The following is a 24,650-nucleotide window of genomic DNA, read 5'->3' as shown; positions in this document are numbered from 1 at the left end:
CAGTGGCTCCGCAGCATGTGGGATCTTCCCAGACCGGGGCACGAACCCGTGTCCCCTGCATCGGCAAGTGGACTCTCAACCACTGTGCCACCAGGGAAGCCCGAGAACTGCTCTTTATTTACAGTGTACAATTTGTTTCTTTGGATAATGCATTATGGATAGAATTCTGGATAATTCTTCTGGATAACATATCCTTGAGCATATCCACGTTTGGGCAGAACAGTTTTTGTGAAATGAAATGGCAGCACATATTAGAATAATTTCAGTTAGGGATGATTTGTGTCATTTTCAAGCCCCTTACCCTTTGGTTTCACATACTAATTGAAAAGTCTTTAAATAAGGTAGGTTTTGGGGAGGGAAGAGAGACTTACAAGCACAGAAAATCAGTCAAAGCAAAAGGATTTTAAAATAGCTCCAACATTTAAAAATGTAACAGCTACTATTATACACTTCATTCTGGCTTTTCTTTCTACATTCTCTGGGTCCAAATCTGTTTATAGCAGTTTATGGTACAACACCCCTGAGAGCCAACTTTAAGCCATGTGTGTGTCTTGCAATTGGGGTTTGAATGAAGCAACTTTGTGTGTAAGACTTGGTTTTATTCTTTAATACTGAGAAAAATATTATGCTCATGGTTAAGCCAGTATCCTACCGAATACTTTTCTGATGTTATTCACAAAATGAGTGGCATAAAATCAGGTCCATGAGATTGTTTTGGCTGGGAGCAGTCTGGAATTATCAAAAACTGAATTAGATCAGAAAGAGCCTGTTATCACCGGTGTGACCTCTGAACTTCTGGCTGTACTTCGTTTCTTTGTTTGTAAAATAGGGGTAATAATCCATATCCTGTATATCTCACAAAGTTGTTTTTTATGGGTCAAAAGAATATAAAAACACTTCCGAAAAAAGTGCAGAGGCCATTAGTAATTTTTACCAGGTGATATCTGTAAAGCAATAAAAAAAGTTTTATTTCATTGGATTTAATACAAGAACATTTACATGCAAATGAGTGAATGCTATTTGTCTTATTCAGCTCGGGTTGCTGTAACAAAATACCATAACCTGGTGGCTTAAACAAAGGACATTTATTTCCTGCAGTTGTAGAGGCTATGAATTCCCATGATCCGGGTGCCAGCCAATTCAGTTCCTGCTGAGAACCCTCTTCTTGGCTTCCAGTTCTTTCTGTGTCCTCACATGGGAGACAGAGTGAGAAGAAAGAGTGAGGAAGGTGAGGGGGAAGAAGGGGAGGGAGAGGTAGTGAGAGAGATGGAGGTGGAGTTAGATATCTTTGGTTTCTTCTCATAAAGGCACTAACCTTGTCATAGGGGCCCCATTCTCATGACCTCATCTAAGCCTAATCACCTCCCATAGACCCCACCTCTTAATACCATTACATTGGAGGTTAGGGCTTCAACATATGAATTTGGGGGGGGGGCGAACAAGTATTTGGCCCATAACACTAACCATCAAAGCAGTCACCCTTGAATGTCATAAATATCAAATATTGTAAGGTAGAAACTGGAGGAAAAAGATAAGAGTTTACTGTTTATAATATACGGAAAAGTAAAGGAAATTTTTCAAAAAACTTCTTTAACTAAATGCCTAACTATACATAATACACATTGATTATAATATATGGAGTAGGCATTATTAATGTACTCTTAGAGAGGAAGGAACTGAGCCCTGCCAAGGCTGCATGTAGTAAGCAACAGAGCTGGAATTTGAACCCAGATCTTCTAACTCTATTTCTCTTTCCAACTAGATTATAGATGCATTTTTTATTGTTTATAACATAAGATGTAGGGGAGAGTAGATGTGAATTTTATATAAGCAGTTGAACAAGCCATATTTGAGAAGTTTTTCTCCTGAGAGATAATTTCGTTCTTTAGGGAGGAGAGTCTCTACATTCTCCGTGTACCACAGAATATTATGTTCACTGCTGCCATTAGGTAAATGTTAGGTAAATGTATTAGTCAGGGTTCTCCAGAAAAACAGACCAGTAGGAGTCCCATGATTGCCATCTGCGGAAAAGTCGGTGGTGTAATTCACCACCATCTTTTCCTGAGGACAGGAAGAAATGAAATGTTCCAGCTGGACAGTGAGGGAGGAAAAAGGGGCAAATTCCTCCTTCCTCCACTTTTTGTTCTGTAAAAGTCCTCAAGGGATTGAATGATGCCCACCCGCATTGGGGAGGACAACCTACTTTACTGAGTCCACCAATTCAAATGCTGATTTCATCTGGAAATGCCTTCACAGACACATCCAGAAATAATGTGTAATCTGAGCATGCCATGGACAGTCAAGCTGACACATAAAATTAACCATCATAGTAAATATTGACTAATAGTGACAATCAGTGACACAATCATTGCTATAATTTCTTTGGAAGTTTGTGATCTTTATCCCTTGGTATCTGTCATTTGTCATTTTCAGATGTTTTATATAAGGCACTCATATTTCAGGAGCTCTTTAGCCAGGCCTGCTTTCCACATTAATGCTGTTGGAAAACTTGGCATATTCTCCAAACTCATAGAAATATATTTCAAAGTTATGTGTGGATGCACAGAATCCTATGCCTCAGTTGTTTCCACCGTGGAAAATTGTGTGTGGGAAACCCAGCTGAAACTCTCAATTCAGTAAGCATTTTGATATCATGAATCTTGAGTGTAGGAAAAAACTTGCTTCCATAGTCATCTTCACTTAAAATGTGAACACAGCAGTGCATTTTAACATAGCAAAAAGAAAAATTAATTTTCATGACTTTGACATTCATATATTAGAACAGAATATGTTGTTTTTTATGAAATGAAAGTTAAAGATACTTTATTTTTACACATTCTTTACACATTTGTGTAAAAAGTAATTATTAATTTTGAATATTGAGTCCTCAAAGTTAAACAGAGAGTTGTAACTTATAGACTGAAAATTCACAAGTCACAGATATCTAAATGGTGCAGTTGCTTTTTGGTTCTGAAATGAAGTTTGTTGTGAAGCAATTTATAACTCTTTCCCTTCACCATTCTTCTGATTTAGGGTTTGGTGAAAGGTCTGCGGGATAAGAGGTGGAACATATTCAGTAGACTGGGAGAAGTGAGACAGCTGATAGCATCTTCAGAAAGTGAAAACTTGAACTTCAATAATTTGGGTGTCTGAATTCTTTCACTGTTCTTATCCTGCCATCCAGGACTTGGTGGTTCTTCTTTTCAAAGTAAAGATGTCTTGTGCCTTATAGGACCACATACAACTTAACAAACATCTGTGATTATAAAACTTGCCTTCTTAGAAGGTATCAGTAGCTGAAAATACACTGGACTTCAATTTAAATTGCTGCTAAAACATGTTATAAACTATACAGTGTCACAAAAATAAATAGGTATATAATATCAAGGTTAGATATGTGTGTGTTTACAAACTTATATATACATACACTCATATAAACAGTGCTTTGAGGACATATATGTACATTTTATTATTGTGATTTGATGGAGTTTCATGACTCATACCCCTCAGTCTCCAGGGTATTTGGCAAAAACCTCTGTTACAGGCTGAATGTTTGTGTCCTCCCGAAACTCGGATTTTGAGGCTGTAACCCCCAGTATGATAATACAATTGACCCTTGAACAATGTGGGAGTTAGGGGTGCTGACCCTCCACACAGTCAAAAATCCACTTAGAACTTTATAGTGGGCACTCTTTATCCATGGTTCTGCATCCACATGTTCAACCAACCTCATATGGTTTAGTACTATAGTATGTATTTATTGAAAAAAATTTCATATGTAAGTGGACCTGCACAGTTCAGATCTGTGTCCTTCAAGGGTCAACTGTATTTGGAGATAGGGGAAATAATTAGCTTATAAGAGGTCATGAAGGCAGAATCCCCATGATGGGATTACGGCCCTTATAAGAGACCAGAAAGCTTGCTCTCTGTGTACCCCATGTGAGGGTACAACAAAAAGGCAGCTGTCTGCAAAGCAGGAAGAGGGCCATCACCAAGAACTAAATCTGCTGACACCTTGACCTTGGACTTCCTAGCCTCCAGAACCATGAGAAATAAGTTTGTGTCATTTAAATCATCCAGTCTGTGTTATTTTGGTATAGTAAGTAGCCTGAGCTTGCTGACTACCTTTATTATTATTTTTTAAGATTTATTTATTATTTATTTATTTATTTACTTTTTGCTGCGTCGGGTCTTAGTTGCGGCACACGGGATCTTCGTTGAGACATGCAGGATCTTTTGTTGCAGCGTGCGGTCTTCTCTCTAGTTGTGACATGCGGACTCCAGAGCACATGGGCTCTGTAGTTTGCGGCATGCGGGCTCTAGTTGAGGCATATGGGCTTAGTTGCCCTGTGGCATGTGGGATCTTTGTTCCCTGACCAGGGATGGACCCCATGGCCCCTGCACTGTAAGGTGGATTCCTTACCACTGGCCACCAGGGAAGTCCCCAGACTACCTTTAAAATAAACTTTCATTGAGGTGAAAGTTTGCTTTCCTGTTCTGTTGGTATAGCAAGTTTTCTAGATCACAGGGACTCTAAGGTTCTAATGTGTGCAGAAAGCCTTCAAGGTGAATGCTCAATTCGTTAGTAGCCACAGCAGCAGTTTTTTGAAGCAGCCTAGGATGGGGTGATGTTTATCTTTTGTTTGCTTATGGAAGACTTAGCCACAATGTGGGAGACTGGAAAGGGATCAGAGGAAACTGCCTTTTGTCAGCCACCAGTAATGGGGCTTGAAGGCAACATAGCCAGTTTATTTTATAATTTTGTTTCAGTCTGATTTTCTTTATCCAGGACAAGTTTAGATTAGAAACATCCAACTGACAGCAGAAATAGCTCTATCAGTATGTCACTGCTGTGCTGAACAGCCTTGACCTAATTTTGACAGACAGCTGTCACATGACACAACTGAAAGGTAAGGCCTGTTTCTGGATGTCTTGTCACTTGTGTGTGGACTCTGAAAATGGAATGTATGTGTGCCCACATCAGCTCATATTTCAAAGATCTGGAAAACCCAACTGCTTTGTGGCCTTTTGCTTTCCCTGTTTACCTTCATCCTAATTTATACCAAGGAGAGTGTCTGTATTTCCTCTTCTACCCCTACATTCACCATCTGGAACCTCAGCTTCCACAGGAGGCATTATGAGGTTACAGTATATCTGAATCTGATCGGATCTTGGCCTGTTTTTTGTTTGTTTTCTTTTTTGTTTTTTGCGGTACGCGGGCCTCTCACTGTTGTGGCCTCTCCCTTTGCGGAGCACAGGCTCCGGATGCCCAGGCTCAGCGGCCATGGCTCACGGGCCCAGCCACTCCACGGCACGTAGGATCTTCCCGGACCGGGGCACGAACCCATGTCCCCTGCATCGGCAGGCGGACTCTCAACCACTGCGCCACCAGGGAAGCCCTTGGCCTGTTTTTTATTGTTATTTGATACACTCTGGTTTTTACCATTATGGTTTTTGGATTTGATCACTGTACTCTTCCCCTCTGCAGGAGGAAGTGAGAGGTTGCCGAGTTTTCCAACAATGTCTGATACATTCAAGCCTCTTAGCCTTCATGCAGGTGGATGGGCACTGGGGAACCAGAGAACCCCTTTGTCACAGTGTGCCATGGATGTAGAAATAATAGCACTTCGTATGGACTGTGATGTGAAAAATTTAGTGAAGCCCTGCCCTGTAAGGGAATATTAGGGATAGACCATTGGTGATCAACCTTGCCTACTCCAGGGTGTTACTAAAGGGAATCATGACAGGAGGTTGAAACTGGTAGCTTTGCCAAAGAAGAAAGTCCAGCCAACTTGAAGGCACATAGTGGTACTCCAGAAGTCTGCATGGGTAGGGTAGAGACAGAGGAACAAATAATAATGTAGAAGGGGAGTTCTACTATTCTCATATTTATTACATACAGTACTTATGCACTCCAAAGCATTACTCTGTATGTTATACTATCATGGTGCTTTCCCTGTCAAAGGACTTCCACATATATAATCTTTTTGGTTCTTTGTGGTAGGTCAAACAGTCATGTCATTTTACAGAGAAGACTCTGAGAAGTGATAGAAGCAGGATCCAGAATTTAGGTCCAATGTCTTCTAGCCCAGTGCCGATTCTTCTACATTACATAGATTCTTAGGTTTGTTATTTTATTTCAAAGTTCTTGTCTCACAGAAAGAGGAAAGATAGCCCAAAGTAGAAACATTTCTTTCTTAATTTCAGAAAGAAATTATATCCCTTTATGATAGTCAGGGCTGGGATGACATTTGTTTTAATTAAATGCTCAAACTGATTTTGGCTGGGATGATTATGAGTAAATAGAAGATCATACTCATCACAGACAAAAGTGACAATAGTGGGAAGCTTCAGCTCATCCAGTGGTCAAAACCTTGTGGTAATAGGACATAGAAGCAAGGGGCAGGGGTAAAAATAAATTCCTTGTTCCCTTGCAGGGCCGATGTCTTTGAGATATGTCTCTGCAAATAAGTGCAGCAGACATGTACGGAAGACAAGAAAGAAATAGTTCATTGCTCACTAAATTGTACAGATTAGCCACAAAGGATTAAGAGTCAAATTTGAGTAAGGTAATTTGTAAATTTGATTAAACATTTTTTTCTATCTTTGAAAGTTTAGAGTTCTTAAAAGCTTTCCTCAAAGTCCTTATTTTAACGTTATGCTAATTTTAAATGTTTGAAAGTGACTTTAGTACATTTGACTTAAATTCAACTGAAATGCTTGAATTTTTTTCTTCATAAAGTGACTGGAACAAAGCAAAGTATGAAAAATTGTAGTCCATCTGACTTAACTCTTTCATCCTGGTCCTTTCTTTTGCTAGGCTTTTTTTCCTTTAAATCTCTATGAGAACTGAGAATGACCAGATTCAGAGTGATCTAGAGGTTCCAAAAATAGCTCTGTATCTCCTGGTTGACACGAAGTTAAAATTCCAGTGAGAGACTACATACAGGTTTCTTTTTTAAAAATTTTTTTAATTAACTAGTTTATTTTTGGCTGTGTTGGGTCTTCGTTGCTGCACGCGGGCTTTCTCTAGTTGTGGCGAGCGGGGGCTACTCTTTGTTGTGGTCTGCGGGCTTCTCACTGTGGTGGCTTCTCTTGTTGCAGAGCACGGGCTCTAGGTGCATGGGCTTCAGTAGTTGTGGCACGCGGGCTCTAGAGCACAGGCTCAGTAGTTGTGGCGCACAGGCTTAGTTGCTCCGCGGCATGTGGGATCTTCCCAGACCAGGGCTGGAACCCGTGTCCCCTGCATTGGCAGGCGGATTCTTAACCACTGCATCACCAGAGAAGTCCTACATATAGGTTTTTAATATAAACAGTGTTGTATGCGTTGTTGAAAATAAAAGAACAAAACTTTTTTCTTCGATAACCTGCTTACAATCTTATTTTCCTACATAGGCACACTTGCATTACCACCTTAAACCCTCAGGTATTGGTAGCATTAATTCATTGATTTAACACACAGCTATTGAGAATTTACTATGTGGAAATACTGAGTAGGGCACTGGAGGAATAGGGAAGAAATAGTGGCAAACCACAATAAGCAGGTGGGCATATTCCTCAGATCTCTGAGGAATTCAAATGGAGAGCCACTCAGATATTTTGTACAAAAACATGTTGAACAAAAAACAAATAAATAATTTCCATTTTAATGTAAATATGCTTCAGGTGATTATTATATGAGTAAGGAAAATTATAGCTTCTGGCTATGAACCAGTTTGCTGGGCTGGAGCCCAGTAGTTTAGTAGTTTGGTAGTTAATTTTTGTTGCTGTTATTTTTGTTTTTTTCATTTTAACAGCCTTGTTGAGATATAATTTATATACTATTTATCCACTTAAAAGTGGATTCAGTGGTTTTTAGTATATTCCTAGAATTGTGCATTCATTTCCACAATTTTAGAACATTTTCATTACCACAAAAAGAAACACTGCACCCGTTAGCCATTACATCCCAATTCCCTCATCCCCCAACCCCCAGCCAAGCACTAATCTAAGTTCCTATAGATTTGTTTATTCTGGATATTTCATTTAAGTGGAGTCATATAGTATGTGGTCCTTTGGGACTGACTTCTTTTAATTAGCATGATGTTTTCAAGATTCATCCATGTTGTTGTACATTTCATGGCTTCTTTTCTTTTATTGGCTAGTAATATTCTATTTTATGGATGTACCACATTTTGTTTATGCATTCATCAGTTGATGGACATTGGGGTTGTTTCCACTTTTTGACTATTATGAATAATGTTTCTGTGAACATTCACGTACATGTTTTTGTGTGGACATATATTTTCCTTTCTCTTGGTTATATACCCAAGAGGAATTTCAGGATCATATGGTAACTCTATGTTTAGCCATTTGCAGAACTTACAAACTGTTTTGCAAAGTGACAGCGCCATTTTATATTCCCACTAGCAGTGAATAACAGTTCAATTTATCCACATTCTCACACTTGTTATTTATTTGTCTTTTTTATTGTACCCATCCTGATGAGTATAAAGTGGTATTTCAGAGTTTTGATTTGCATTTCCCTGATGGCTAATGATGTTGAGCACCTTTTCATGTGCTTATTGGCCATTTATATATCTCCTTAGGAAAACTGTCTATTCATATCCTTTGCCCATTTTTAAACTAGCTTACTTGTCTTTATTGAATTGTAACAGTTCCTTAAATTTAAATATGCTGGATACAAATCCCTTATCAGATACATGATTTGCAAAAATGTTCTCCCATTCTGTAGGTTTTCTTTTCACTTCCTTAATAGTGTCCATTGAAGCACAGAAGTTTTAACCTTGATGATGTCCAATTTATCTGTGTTTTTTTGTTGTTGTTTGTGCTTTTGGTCATATCTAAGAAACCATTGCCTAATCCACGGTCACAGATATTTATGCCTATATTTTCTTCTAAAATTTTTATAGTTTCAGCTCTTTTAGATCGTTGATCCATTTTGAGTTAATTTTTGTATATGGTGTGAGATAGGAGTCCAACTTCATTCTTTTGCATGTGGATATCCACTCCCAGCACCATTTGTTGGCAAGGAATTAAGTTGCCAACAAGTTAAAAGAATCATCAGACAAATGTTTACCATGAAACTCAATGGTAATGTAAATGTCAACACTATGTCAAAAGATGTAGTTTGCAATGTACAAGGATGATTCTACCATCCAGTTCCATAGCAAATGCTTATATTTCCTTAGTGACAGCATTCCAGCAGAACCCCTTTCAGAAAGTTTGTTTATGTTTCTGTGTGTGTGTTTGGGCGCAGTAGTGTAGATGGGGACAATGAGTGGATTTTTAAATTCACTTAAAACCTTCATCTATTGAGTATATAGTTTGTATCAGGTATTGTACTAGGCTCTAGGAATGCAAAGATAGGTCTGCTACAGAGTAGAATTTCAGTAGTTGTTGAAGGACGGGAGAAAGTTTGGAAATAAGATGTAGTCCTTGCTCTCTAGAAAGGGGCAGAAAGATAATTATAATATAATCTGAAATGCTGTAACTGAGGCATAGCTGTGAAGCAAGTTAGGAACACAGAGAATTCAACATTTAGTTCATCCAACTGATTAAAAAAAGAATTGAAGTGGAAAGCACCTTGCACGTTAGCAGGTAAAGTTGCTACAGTTTTGTGTTATTATTGAAACATGAAAGAAAAATGAAGTGTAGGCATTTGGGTCTCATCTTCACTTATGATCTCCATTCATTTACTCTTTGGTAGAATAGTTTTTTTGCCTCTGATACTGAATATAGCTGCAGAGGAGACAGCTTAGAAAACCAAAAATCTAATTGCTCTCTAGTGCTTAAACCTTGGCAAATGGTACAAAATCAAGAAAATCATTTCTAAAAGATTAATGCAGTTGATTTTTTCCCTAATGTTTAGTTTAACAATTTAGAAGATTACCTTTTAAAAATTGCTCAGTTTCAGAATGGCATCCAATGTTTATGAGGTAATCTCAATATAGACATCAAGCACTTGGGCATTCTGAAAAACCACTGTGGATTACAATTTTTAAGCTAACAAAGAAACCTACACTGTTTTAAACCTATTTTCTGTTTCCTGTGAGGCAAACGATCATAGTTTTCCCTGTCACTGAACAACTGGGAAATTTGTTGGTGCTAGTACAATATAAGTATAGCCTCAGTCTGTCCTGACAAGTTTGTAGTATTGTACATTTAGAAAGGAATCGATAGTCTCCTTCTATTTCCATGTATTGTATTTCACACAGTTGTTATAAACAAAAAGAAAATCCAAGTCTTTATTGCCTGAAAACAGATTCTTTGATAGATACGTGAAGTTTTTTGAAGTCACCATTGGTTCTTTGTTTTGCTATACTTTTGAGCAAAAGAAAGAGATATGTATTTTGAATGAATTAATACCTAGGCTCCCATTATATTGACAACTCTTAAGACTTTTTATTACTTACAAGAGAAATGAATCCTACAAATTCTAAATTCATTTTGTATATAATGTTTATTTTCTAGCATATCCAGGGTGAATCTTTGGTAGACACTTAACATGAGAATATCAGAAGTAGAAGGAACCTAAGAGACTATGTAGTCCAAATTTTCTCATTTTCTAGATACAGAAATGGAGGCCCAGAGGGGTGTCTGAATTGCCTTAGGCTGCATGTCTCATTAGTAGTGGTGTAAGTCTCAGTACAAACAATAGGACCTCAAATAAAAATAATATTTTGCCTGTAGTTTGATTGCATTCTCTGAATATGAGTCTACTAGATGATGTAGATACACTCAGCATTTGACTTCTCACACATCTGCCAATTTTATAACTAAGAAAACACAATCTAATTACTATATACAAATATATATAAATGGTACACTACATTAGGTCTCCCTGAAAAACTCCTATTTTAAAAGAACCTTTACAGAAGAAAATTTGTCACTCTTCTTTAATTATCCATTCTCATGTTTAACAGCCGTCAGTCTCAGAAAGATTTCCTTGTATGGGAAGGTTTCAAATTTGGAGTCCATGGATCCCTCAAGAATCCTTGTTGGGTGTTTCTGAACCCCTTGAAATTATGTTCATAATTTCATTCACAGCTTTTATAAATATCTTGAAGGATTAACCTGGATTCTCAGTCTATAGTATAGCTGCATTTCTTTTCGCCTTATCTTCTTTGGAAGACCCTTGCTATCCTCTGTATAATAACTGCATTACTTTGGAGATTTACTGTTTCCAAATGAAGAATTTAAGATCATTTTAACTTGTCTTAGGGTTCTTTCTTTTTTTCACATTTTAAAATCATTTTTATGGCTGTCTTTTGAGCCCTTTCCAAATTCTTTGTAAACCCGAAAACCAGGGAGCTCAGAATTAGAAATCATATGTTAATGAAGATCTTGTTTAGGCACTTGGATCTGCTGAGAGTGGTGTCAGAGGATTAGGAGCAGCAGAAGTAAGACTGCTGAGACAGGTCCAGCAATGTGGCCCCTGCTCAGGTAGGCTAGGCAGACCCTCAAGGTCAAAACAGATCGAGGGTAAGGGGCCCAGGTCAAGCTTAAAGGATTGGGAGCATTTCAAAGTTCAAAGCGTAGTAAATAGATCCTGAGTAAAGGGATTCAGGATAAGGAGTAGGAATCAAACCTAGACCTGAAGGTGAAACAGAATCCTGCAGAAAATCTGCATAGGAACAAACTGCCACCTTTCTAAGTAAAATCAACCTAATCTTTCAGAATTGAGACTCTTCATATGGGGACAGGCCGCTGGACTTTGCAATACAAATACTTGTCTCCTAGATTTCCCTTCACCCTGCAACCTCTACATTCACACTGGCCTCAGGATGTTAGATTCCTGAGAGTTGGGTTCCCAGGAGATGTGACTAATGGAAAACAGTAGGATAGGGCTTACGAGCTATAATATATAAAGTAGTTTATCAAAATCACTGGGGTTCGGAGGGATTAGAGATTCTTCTGGGAATCTGATGAAAACTGTGGGCTTTCTCTTCAGAAGGAAGGCACCAAATACTATCATGTAAAAAATTTTATACAATTTAACCTGCCCTGAAACTGATTCATGGTTAATAACTCCTGATTGAGAAGTATGGTGTTCTATATTTCTTACCCATTTGTTTCCTGTTCTTTATTAATGTTTTATGTAATTGTTTCTGTTGCTGTCTGAGGTATACTGAGGAGGTTTGGGCATTTAGTTTTCATGTGTGAGCCAAAAGATTAATGGAGGGAACAGCAACACTGAGGCCATGGCACTGAATATGAGTCTACTAGATGACATAGATACACTCAGCATTTGACTTCTCACACATCTGCCAACAATAATGGGAGAGATCCATGGGGGCATGGTGAAACTGGGGGAAAAGAATTGTGCCAAAGTCTAGTATCCCCTTCTCACTAGATGATTTTTCTTCTCTTCCTTAGGATGATCTAGGTTTTATTAAGAAGCAATTCCTTTATGAATCATGTAATGAGAAACTGATACTGAGCCACTTGGTTTTATGTGGGGTTTTTTTAGAGCATCCAGTCCCAAGCATGGCTGGCTTAGGCCCTCAGGCAGTGGGTGAGACTTCTGGCCAGGAAAGGGTGAGAGAGTAGAGCAGGAAGAATGCTTTGGTGACACAACCTGAACTTCACTCATGGCTATTTGTGACTGTATTGTAAATTTTCACATTTATATCCAGTGGCAGTTCCTCTGACTCTATCTAGAGGTGTTAAATCTGTAAGATTGAAAATTTAGAGAGTAATTGTCGGGTTAATTCAAGTTGAATAAAACCTCACCACAAATTTTAGGTCCTGTAGAACAAAGTACCTGAATTATCCAATTAATTCTATATTTATATACCACTTAGAAAAGAAAAAAAAATCTTTTTTTTCTTTAAAGTTACAGCAAAAAAAAAAAACCTCCTTTGAAAACCAGATTCCCCAATGTGTAAATATTTAAATTTAAATGTCTATTAAATGTGTAAGAAATCTAGTCTCCATCTTGTGCTTTAACTACTTATCTTCTCCATTTACTTGATCTCTTCAAATTCTGTCTGTCCCTGAAGCCCAGTTTGGGGCCTACCCTACCAGTGAAATAGATCTAGTAGAACCTACTCTGATGACGTTTTAGAGTATAAATTAGATAATCCAGTCCTGCCTTTGGCATAGGGCCTGGCACATAATAAGCAGTAAAGCTGCAGTTGATGATAATGGTTATGAGCTGTTTTCCCAAATACTCTAGTCACCATTTAACCACCTTGTTCTCTGACCATAAAAAATACTTACTGCCTGTACCACTTTTTGATGCTTACTATCTTAGTTTAGATGTTATTATTTATTTCCAGAATAAGATTGCAAACTCCTTGATAGGTAAGGATAGGCAATACAAAACTTGCTGAGTTGGATTGAAAATAGGCATTTACTTGCTTTATAAGCCATGTGGTCTTCATTGTGATCTTTTTTCCTCTACAGAAAATGAAAACACTAGCAGAAAGGAGGAGGAGTGCTCCATCTCTTATCCTGGATAAAGCTCTACAAAAACGACCTAGTACCAAGTAAGTGAAAAGCTTTGTGTTAAACATTTGGTATGTGCTTCATTTCTTTAACCTGTAGGGTTTGTTTGCTTTTTATCAAGACCAGAATTCTCTGTTAAATAATAGAAAATATGACTTCTGAGTTTATTTAATAAGGCCTATTCTTTATGTGACACTTAAAGCCTTTTAAGAGCTGGTGATCAATTGCTTTAAAACTGATTCAGAAGTGAATCTTACATCACATGGTACACAAACATGCATGTTCCACACATTGTTAAAGTTTATTTATGGAAACAATTAGAAATCAGTATACTAAAGATAAGTTATTTTAACCACTATACATGTTTGGTTATGCACAAACTTTTGCTTACTTTTTATCATAAGGTGATGCCTGTGTATGGGGAAAAGGCAAGTTTTTACCAATTTTAGGTATGAAGAAAGATAGCCAGATTAAGATTATTAAAAAATTGAGTGTTGGGCTTCCCTGGTGGCGCAGTGGTTGAGAGTCCACCTGCCGATGCAGGGGTCACGAGTTCGTGCCCTGGTCCGGGAAGATCCCACATGCCGTGGAGCGGCTGGGCCCGTGAGCCATGGCCGCTGAGCCTGCGCGTCCGGAGCCTGCGCTCCGCAATGGGAGAGGCCACGACAGTGAGAGGCCCGTGTACCGGGAAAAGAAAAAAAAAAAAAATGAGTGTTGATTTCTTTTAGGCATTACTGGTTAGATTAATTAGTGATTAATTAGTGAAATTTAAAGTGGAAAAACAGGCTGTGGACATCTTAAGAGAGTCTTTCATAATACTTAGAAATTGAATGGCTATTCAATCATTAATTTATTCAATAATTTTTAATGGCATTTTAACTCAGAGGCATTTTATGTTCAAAGGAAACCTGTGATGATTTTCCTCTAATATGTGAATCCTTTCATGTAAAGTGAAGTCCTTATCACTTTTTAAAAAGTGAGGGTATATCTGATATTTCTATGAATGGTGTGCTAATTTAACATAAAATCTATGTGAAGGCATGGAATTTTTTTTCAGTGTCCAAAATAAATTATATAGCCAAATCCCAAAGAGTGAAACTTTCAAAATACTTAAGTCCCTCCCCTCTTAGTACTAAGCAAGTTCTCAGACTCAAGTAGCTCCCCCAGCTGCCCACAAATGACACACGCTTTAGTCATTGGGTTGATCAGAAAATGTAAATTACTTTTAATAGATGCCTAATCAAAATTTAATTAGGAAGATATTCTTCTGCCAAATGAATAATACAGTAATATACTTCAGTGCCATATATAAATGACTTTTAGATTGTTTACATTAGTATATCTTTGCATTCATGTGGATGAGAAAAGAATGGTTATATCTTCACAGTTTGACCTTGCTTACCTAGAAAACTCAGGAGAAATTATTTTTTAGGGGAGATAGAGGAGGCAGAATTGTCTTTAATTCTACTGTATATGTAAAAATAGCTTTATTATTCACTTTTTTAAAAACAGGTAAACAGTTTTAGGTAAAATTTTTTATTGGAAGTTCCTGGGATGAACATGTGTTAAGCTTTTTAATTAAAAGTAGCCCTTGGGGAGGGGGAAGGGTAAGCTGTGACAAAGTGAGAGAGTGGCATGGACATATATACACTACCAAACGTAAAATAGATAGCTAGTGGGAAGCAGCTGCATAACACAGGGAGATCAGCTCGGTGCTTTGTGACCTCCTAGATGGGTGGGATAGGGAGGGAGGGAGACGCAAGAGGGAAGAGATATGGGAACATATGTATATGTATAACTTTGTTATAAAGCAGAAAGTAACACACCATTGTAAAGCAATTATACTCTAATAAAGATGTAAAAAAAAAAACAAAACAAAAACGTAGCCCTTATTCGTATCAGAGAAGCTTTAGCCCCAAATCAGGGGTCAAATAGTGGCCCACTTACCCGCTAACCCAGGGTGAGGATTTACAACAGTATGCATGTAGGTACTGAAAGTTCATATAGACCATTGGTTCTCAACAGGGTGGTACTAACCTCCAGGGGGCATTCTGGAATTTTGTGAAGCAAAATGATTTAGGGAGCAGTCTCCAGAGATACTAGACATCACATAATGCACAGGACATCCAACACAACAGTTTTGTGGCCCCTGCATAGTTTTTGAATGTACCATGTATGGAATACTTGTGAAGAGGGGGAAAAAAAATTTATATAATTATCTATGCCTATAACTATGTTTTATATACAAAGTATTTTATATCCTTTTATGTAGATATAATAAACACTAAAGTTTCCAGAAATGTAGGTACCTTGCATACCAAGAGATAATTGCACTTTGTATTGTTTGGAATCATTTCAGAAAATCACTTGGCTTTACTTCACTTTCTTGTACTTGTTGCATGGAATAGTTTCTTATCATCCTACTTATCTTAAATCTAAATATATTCATTATAAGTAGGTGTAAACATATCTGACTACTTCATTGTCTTTTAATATAGTCATGAATGAGCATATACATATTGAAATACATAATTTATTATTAATTACTTTCATTTCCCTTTATGTTACTATCAGGGTATTTTATTGACACTTTTGAAATTCTGTTAAATATCTGTGAATTTTGTTTCAAGATAGAAAAGGAGGAATTGGAATAAATGTATATGCATTTGTCCTTTATATAACAAAGGGACATTGGATCTAGGATTGAGAATGACTGATAGAGATTAAGTGCCAGGTTAGGGAAAAGCTAACACTTACCTGACTTACTGGGGTTGTTTTGAGTTAGAGAACCAATATGATAATATACAACCATGTCCTTCCCCACTCCTGCCTCCCCATCACCTCTGCAATAATTGGTGCTTACATTAGAGTCAGTTCCCAAATTCCTGCCTCAGAAATAGGGAAATATGATGGTTTTTTGGCAAAATAAAAAAGGATATTTAAGTTGAAGATGGATATGTTTTAATCTTCAGTTTATTTCCTGTGAGTTTCTCCAGGTCAGTAGTGTGAGTGCATAGTGCAGGGGAACAGGACCTTCACCTATCTTTTAGAAATAATGCTTTTATGCTATGTAGTATTGGGTGGTTAACGTGTGTACCAAAAAACCCAAAAAGCTATTGGGTGTTGAATGTGTACAAAATAGTTGTAAGCAGTGTAATCTCAGGATTGGAATGAACCTTAAAGGTCATCTAGTCTGGTGGTTTCCGAAGCTTTTAAAGTCAGTATTCTGCAGAGGGACCCAGGCATCTACATATTTTTCAAAAACTCTTCATAGTTGATTCTGATACACTCTTGGTAGAGAACCACTATGACAGGCTGCTACAAAAGAATCCTTTTATAAAAGAATGCTTTTAAAAAGGGAATACTGAACCAAAATTTTAAGGAAGTACAGGATTATAATATGTATTTCTTATAAAACAGTGTGGACATTATAAAACCAAAAGCAAAGTCCCCTCTCCATCCCCAAGGGTAACCATGATTAATCATTTGTATGTCCTTCTAAACCTTGTCTATGCAAGTGTGATTAGAATTTTTATTTGCTTTCTGTAATGTTTAAATTCTCACTTTAATATAGATAAATTAGTTCTTTGCATTTTCAAGTCTTGCAGTTTTTTTAAAACAGTAGAGATCAAATCCTATTACAACAACCATTCAAGAAAGCCTTTGAATTTTGACCATCTTTATATACTGTACACTCCTGAAAAGTTATATCAACCAGTTAATGAACTTGCTATTTTAAAGAAACTTTGTAGTGAATTGTTTTATAAAGTAAATCACATCTTTTTTCAAAGTTGTTAAAAATAACTCAAATTTTCATAATTTGAATTTTGCTTTTCCATAATTTATACCCAGGAAACAAGGAAAATTTCTGAAGTCTAAGCTGAGCACACCTATCTGAAGTAGAGCTTTATGCAACAAAATTCGAGTACCTAAAAAGAATCTTACTATCTCTTTGCACGTAATATCATGGGAGCTAACCTATAAAAGATTTGTACACAGTGTGTGGACAGACAGCAAAGGAATTGAGTGTTTTATTTATTAGCATTGCATATTCCTTGAGTTAAACAAAGCCATCATAGCATTTCATATTTCTTGAGTTAAACCTATATTTGATTTTGGCTTTGCAGTAGAACGTTATTTCTACTGTTGTCCCCTAGTTAAGGTGTAATTTAGTAATTAATGACTTGTAGGTGATAAAGCTTTTGTCCAAAGTTTAGCAAACATCCACAGAGGATTTAATGGAATCCTTTCACTTAACACCTGTTGCATCTCAATTTTTATTGAATTTAATTAACAAGAGTTAGGTTTAAAAGAGGAGGAAATAGGTTAAGTGGTGACTTAAATGTGTTTGTGTGTTAAACACAGTTTTATCTCCAAAATTCTTTGTTTAACCCATCGAGTTCATAAGGAAGGGGCAATTTAGAGATTTTAACTTTTTGGGGGGTTATCTGGACACCATTGATCAGCTGGAGGTGATTCCTCTAAGTAATTATTGTATTAGCTGGTATAGCAGATGACACGTATCTTTCACACTAAGAAGGTTAGTGGTTTTCCAACATGGCTGCACTCAGCTGTTTTTACTCTCAAACACAATAGTGTTCAGTACTGTGTTTAAGGATGACCTCACCTCATGTAATAGCCATCCTCCTGGTAAGACTCTGGGCACCTATATTAGAGGGCTTAGTTTCCTTAAAAGTAAAATGAGAGTATTGAAGTTATTATCTGTTAAACCCTTCTACTTCTAGCTCTATTGCTATATAATTATGATTTGTTGAAATTCAATACTTCCTACACTTACTCTGAATTCTAAATCATTCTTAATTACTTGCAGTTTCCTAAACACAGTATACTGTTTAGCATTGTCTCAAATGTCACTTTCTTCAGGAACTCCTAAGCCTTTGTAAATAACATTCGTGCCCCTATAGCACCTTGTATTATCTTGAACCACAGCACTCATCCCACTGCACTGGCATTACAGTTTATGTCATGTTCCCTTTAATGTCCCTGACATTTGTTAATAAAATAATGCCTTATAAATAATATCTGGTGTTCAATTATTATTTGTTGGATGAATCGGTGAATGAGCAAGTGACTCCAGTTCCAAACTACAATAGGAATTTAATAAGTTAGCACAGTAGTTCCTGACTCTCCTGCCCTCCTTTGAGTAGCCAATACGTAAAAGACCTTCCTTGTTCATTGGTATTATTTGTGAAATTCTGGCTAGGGAAAAAGGAAGATTACTTTTAACGAAATGATTCTGACTTATTGTGAGGAAGTTATTTCATGCAGCAGAATACCACAAGAACTCATGTATGTGGTCTGTAAATACCACATATAGTGGCATTCTTGTGGTACTTCTTCATCGTTTACTTAGGGATAAATTCAAGTCATAAAAACTTTTCTTCCAGAAATTCACTTGTTTTGATGTGGTATTCAGCCCACCTTGTAGAAAAATACACAAAAATATACCCATTTTTGTTTTAAGTTACAATGTTAGCACTTTCAAGTTAGTATTCACGCATCTCCATCCTTACTTCCAAATCAATTTATTGTGTGTGTGCTGCTTGAAAGACTTTGTAGTAGGTACTTTACGTATATTACGTTTTAAATCTCTGCTTATTGCTGCTGAGAGGAGAGAAAGGCAATGCCAAGGAAGTGTTGTGGTGCAGCAGGAAGTGCTTGGGCTTTGGCTGCATTCAAATGCTGGCTCTCCATCCTGATTTTCTGTGTGACCTCAGATAAATTACCTAATCTCTGAGTCTCAGGGTCTTCCTCTGTAAAATATGAATCTAATGCTTTCATAGAATATGAAATGAGAAAATAAGTGAAGATGTTTAAAAGATTGACTTAGTTATTTTTAGTTGCCTCTTTCCTTCCCTTAGATATATTTCATTTTCAAGCTTTAAACCTCCTGAATTATCCAGTACCATTTGTTAATGAAAAGCACCTACTTTATTATCACAGCATTGTATGACTAGAAACAAATCATTGAGCCTGGATCATTATATAGTAGAAATGGAGTCAAAGACTTGCCCTAGGTCACACAACTGATTAACATTAGAGATAGGAATGGAAATCCAGGTCTCTGATCTTGATGGAATATTCTTTGCATTACACAAACAAAAGGAATATGATATAGTATCTAAGAGCATGGATTCTGGAGCCAAACTGCCAGGTTTGAATCCCAATACTGCCCCTTACCAGTCATGTGATCTTGGGTAGGTTTTTAAACCAGGGATAATAATAAACCCTACCTCATAATGTTGTAAGAAAGACTAAATGGGTATTGTATATGTAAAGCTTTTAATGTAGTCTCTAGTGCATAATCAATGCTTTTATATTTGAAGGCTATGTTGTCGTTGTAGTGGTAATAGTAGTAGTAGTCGTAGTAGTAGTAGTAGTGGAAGCATTAATAAAGAAATAGAAGTTCATATTATCCTGGTAAAGAGACTCTTTGAGGACCATAATAGATGGAAAATTTTAAAAGATGAAAGATGCAATCTGGAAGCCAGCTAGACTCTAGTATTAAATTCATTTTAGCAAGATAATTATATATCTAGGCCTGGCCTGAAGCAAGATTAGCTCAGAATATTTGGGATTTATTCCTGGTAGACCCTGACAATTCTTGAGGTCTCCCTAGGCAAAAATTCAAAGTACACCTAGGATGATTCTGGGAAATAAGGGCTTGAGACATGGAGGATTGACCTGCTTTGCTTGGCCACTTGAGATGAAGGGGCTCCAGGAGCGTCATATGTGCCAAAGCTATGAATCAAGATTAGACACATATAGAATTAGCTAGTTTGGGGTAAGGATACTAGGGTGAGAGAGCCAAAGCAGAAGCCATTCGAGACTAGGAAAGCAGCTGTTTGCTAACTGACTTCTTCCTTTTGGTCAGTTCACTCCTGTTATGTATGACTCTACACACACACACACACACACACACACACACACACACACACACACACACACAGGGACACTCGCTCACTCATACACTCGCTAACATCGTCCTACTCAGAATGTCCCACATTGTGTTCTGCAAATTCCTCATCATTCCATCTCCTTTTTCTCTGTCATGTTAGCATCTAACATCTAATTAGTCTAAAGTGGATGATAACTTGCCATACTTTCAAATGCAAGGAGAACATTTATGCTCTGGAGTAGTTTACTGAGAATTGTGGTCAAGTGTACTTTCATAAGAGAATGAAAAACTGCTTCTACCTGTGATAAGTGTAAACTTGACAGATATGGTCATTGAAATGAACTGAATGATCTCATAAAGGCCATCCTCAGGCTGAGACTCTAGTTATGGTAACTGTTTGATAGAATTTAAAGGAAAAGTCAATTTAAAAGGGAAGTTACTAGACTTTCCTTTGGAATTTTATAAACCTTCTGTACCTAGATACAATTTTTTGATACAAGACTCTTAAATAAAATTTTAAATTTTAGAGGAATTTTTAAAAAATCTTTAAGACCTTTTCAAAATTACAATATGCTGTTATATTACCTTAGATAAAAACCTGTATTCAGGTTTTTTTAAAAGAAAAAAACACTACTCATTGTGCTGCCTTGCATTACATGCCAGTTGGCTGTAAATAAGCCCTTTTCCTACAGTTTTGGACAATGTGTTCTGAGGTTTTAGGACCTGTAGATGATTCAAGGTATGTGATGAACAGAACACCAAGTAGAAATTTAATACACGAAGATTACCAGCAGTCTACAGGGTCCTGTCTTTCCTTGCAAGGAGCATTTTCCAAAGTAAAAATCAGATGTAGGGCTTCCCTGGTGGCGCAATGGTTGAGAGTCCGCCTGCCGATGCAGGGGACGCGGGTTCGTGTTCCGGTCCGGGAAGATCCCACATGCCGCGGAGCGGCTAGGCCCGTGAGCCATGGCCGCTGAGCCTGCGCATCCGGAGCCTGTGCTCTGCAATGGGAGAGGCCACAACAGTGAGAGGCCCGCGTACCAAAAAAAAAAAAATAATAAAAATAAAAAATAAAAAAATCAGATGTAAAGGAAAAAGATGGCAGCAATTGCTTTGTAAAGTGGCGAAGTTGGCAAATTTTTACCAAAATGGAATTCATTGCTTTGTTAAGCAAAAGGTTTCCTAGGCCCACATATCACTTTATTCTCTTCAAACTACTTTTCGTATTCTTTAAACATGATCAAATACATCTGTTCCTGGTGTAGTATGCTATTTTCCTATCGTATGATTCTGGGAGGAAATCTTTAGAAGATGTAAGTCTCTCTACATTCTAGTGAGCTTTGACAGGGTCAAATTAATTTATTTCTGCACTTGCAGAACAGTACATCCATTTAATTTCTTTATTCCAACTATAACCTAATTTGTTAATTGCAGTTATGATTCAGTTTTATCTTTCATTGTGGCACCAGAAAAGCACTGTCTCATTAGTGAATGTTTATTCACTTTTCCTCACCCCTCGCCACGGGGTTAGCAGGCTGTCCTAAGACATCCTTACTATATTGGGCTAAATACTGCCTTACCCTGTACATCTTGAAAGATTTCTCAGAGGAGCTTTGGAATTTCATGATTGACTTTCCTTCAAAACCTTTAAAAAAGCAGAAGAATAATTGTTAGTATTATTGAGAACCTCCATACTATTATGGTTAAGAAAGTATGGACTATGGAGCCATTCTTCTTGGGTTTGAATCTGGCCCTCCTTATTACCAAGCATGAGAACTTTGGCAAGTTTCATAACCTCTTCAGGCCTCACTTTGCTCATCTGTAAAATGGGGATAACCTCATAGGGGATTAAAGGAGTTGAAATTGTAATATATCTGGCACATTTTAAGCATTATATAAGTTTTTTGTTAAATAAAATTATCAAAAATATATAAATCCTTGTGCTGCCATGTCACATAATGTCTAATTCTCTTAGTGTTCCAGGTATAGGTTTTTCTTCTACTTGACTACCTGCATTTTGAGTGAACGGACCATGGTTTCTGCTCTTATATCTGCATATTTAGTGCTAGGTATAGAACAGATATTCTATAAATATTAGCTGAGCTGAATGAGTGATTCTTCCCCTAGCTAAGTAAGTCAACTCTCAGTTGGAGTAGAAAGAAGGATAAGAGTCCACTGCTGCCTGAGAAAGTGACACAGCCAGCGTCAAAAAGCTACACAAAGAAATGCCAATTCTGGAATGACCAGCAGTTTAATGTTTGTTGATTTAATGCTCACATGTTTAATGTCTCAGCTGTATAATGAGTCACTGCCATTGATTCTCTGATGCATAGCTCCTGGTGTAATGAGAAGACACAGGGAATGGATTCTAGTTTCTGCTCTATCACTAATGACCCTGGTGGAGTCATCTAGCCTTTCTTCAACCAGGACTCTTTCCTTACCTGTCAGTGGTGGGAGGAGGGGGAGGGTGCAGTTGACTAAATCCTTTATATATTTTCTCCACCAGCCCCCAACTGTACAATTTTGTATTTCTTTAGGCTAACCATAACTCAGTCACAAGGAGAATGGAAAATGGTATGAATGCTTCTTACAAACCCTTTTATCACAACTCTTAAAACATCTCCAAGTGTGTATCTGTCACCCTACTAAGAAATGAGTATCCTCCTTATCCTCTTTTAGTGCAGAGGTCAAGCATTTGCTTATGTGGGATCTTTGGTCAGTTTATTGTCATAATGTCATTTTGGTAGCCAGTCTCCATAATGGCCCCAATGATTCCTACCTCCTGGAATTCACATACTTGTCCAGTCCTCCCACACGCATTGTATCTGAATTGATCTCTGTAACCAATAGGATATTGCAAAAATGGTGATTTATCACTTCTGAGATTAGGTTATAATAGACCAAGCTTCTGTCTCGATTGCTCTCACACTTTCTCCATCTCTGTAATCATTTTCTCTGGGGGAAGCAATGTCCTAAGTAGCCGTCTACAGAGAGGCCTATAATGGGAGGAGCTGAAGCCTCCAACCGACAGCCACGTGAATAACCTTGCAAGTAGATTTTCAAATCCCAGTCAAGTCTTCAGAGATTGCAGCCCTATCTTGACTGAAACCTCGTAAGAAACCTGAGCCAGACTCACCCAGCTAAGCTACTCCCTGGTTCCTGACCCTTAGAAACTGTGTGGGATGATACATGTTTGTTGTTTTAAGTGGCTATGCTTTGGGGTAATTTGTTATGTAGCAAGTGATAACCAATACAGTTGTCTTCAAGTCATGAAACTAGCTTTCTAGAACACTTCTCCTATATATCTTTTATGTATTCTTACTGCTAGAAGTGGAAAGATGGAAACAGATACTGTTCCCATTTATAAATGAAAACGCTCATTCCCCAGATCATGTAATTTGTTGGAAAAGGGGCCAGTTGACATTCTTTCTTTAAACAGCTTTATTGAGATACAGTTCATAACATTTAATTCACCCACTTAAAGTGTACAGTTCAGTGGGTTTTAGTATATTCACAGAGTTGTGCAGCCATCACAACTTTTAAAGCATTTTCATCCCTCCTAAAAGAAACCCCATAGCCATTAGCTGTCCTTCTTCATTCTCTCCCATGTCCCTTCTTTCCCTATCTCTAGCTTTAAGCAGCCACTGACTTCCTTTCTGTCTCTATAGCTTTGCCTCTTCTGGACATTTCATATAAATGCAGTTATGCACTATGTGGTCTTTTGTAATTGGTTTCTTTCAGTTAGCATGATATTTTCAGGGTTCATCTATGTTGTAGTTTGTATCAATACTTCATTACTTTTCTTTGTTGTTAATATTTCATTATATGGATAGATACAACAGTTTTGTTTATTTGGTCATCAGTCGATGGACATTTGGGTTATTCTCACCTGTTAGCCATTATGAATAATGCTGCTGTGAACATTCATGTGCAAGTTTTTATGTTTCATTTCTCTTGCATATATTCAGGAGTGGAATTGTTGCATCATATGGTAACTCTGTGTTTAGCTTTTGGAGGAGCCAAATATTTTCCAAGGCAGCTGCACCATTCCTACCAGCAATATATGATGGTTCTGACTTCTCCACATCCTTACCAATCCTTGTTATTTTCCATCTTTTTACCTATAGCCATCTTGGTGAGTGTGAAGAGGTATCGCTGTGGTTTTCATTTTCATTTCCCTTATGACATTGAGCATCTTTCATGTGTTTATTTTCCATTTGCATATCTTTTGGGTGGGAATTTTCCATTTAAAACTTAGAACATTTTTAATTGGGTTATT

The 24,650-nt window shown here is 37.4% G+C and overlaps 1 protein-coding gene across 3 annotated transcripts in view; it reads left to right on the top strand.

The window, feature by feature from the left end:
* ARHGAP20 (Rho GTPase activating protein 20) overlaps positions 1-24,650 on the top strand; it is a 150,875-nt gene that overhangs the window by 4,692 nt on the left and 121,533 nt on the right. For all 3 annotated transcript variants that reach the window (XM_067750973.1, XM_067750972.1, XM_067750974.1), the window contains exon 2: positions 13,411-13,493. In XM_067750973.1, the coding sequence (XP_067607074.1) occupies positions 13,414-13,493 (80 nt within the window). In that variant the 5' untranslated portion in view covers positions 13,411-13,413. The remainder of the gene's footprint in view (positions 1-13,410; positions 13,494-24,650) is intronic.

This window comes from Pseudorca crassidens, chromosome 9 (genome assembly GCF_039906515.1).
Source record: "Pseudorca crassidens isolate mPseCra1 chromosome 9, mPseCra1.hap1, whole genome shotgun sequence".
Lineage (NCBI taxonomy): Eukaryota > Metazoa > Chordata > Mammalia > Artiodactyla > Delphinidae > Pseudorca > Pseudorca crassidens.
Note: the sequence above shows the minus strand (reverse complement) of the source record. Positions and strands in the feature narration are given on the sequence as shown.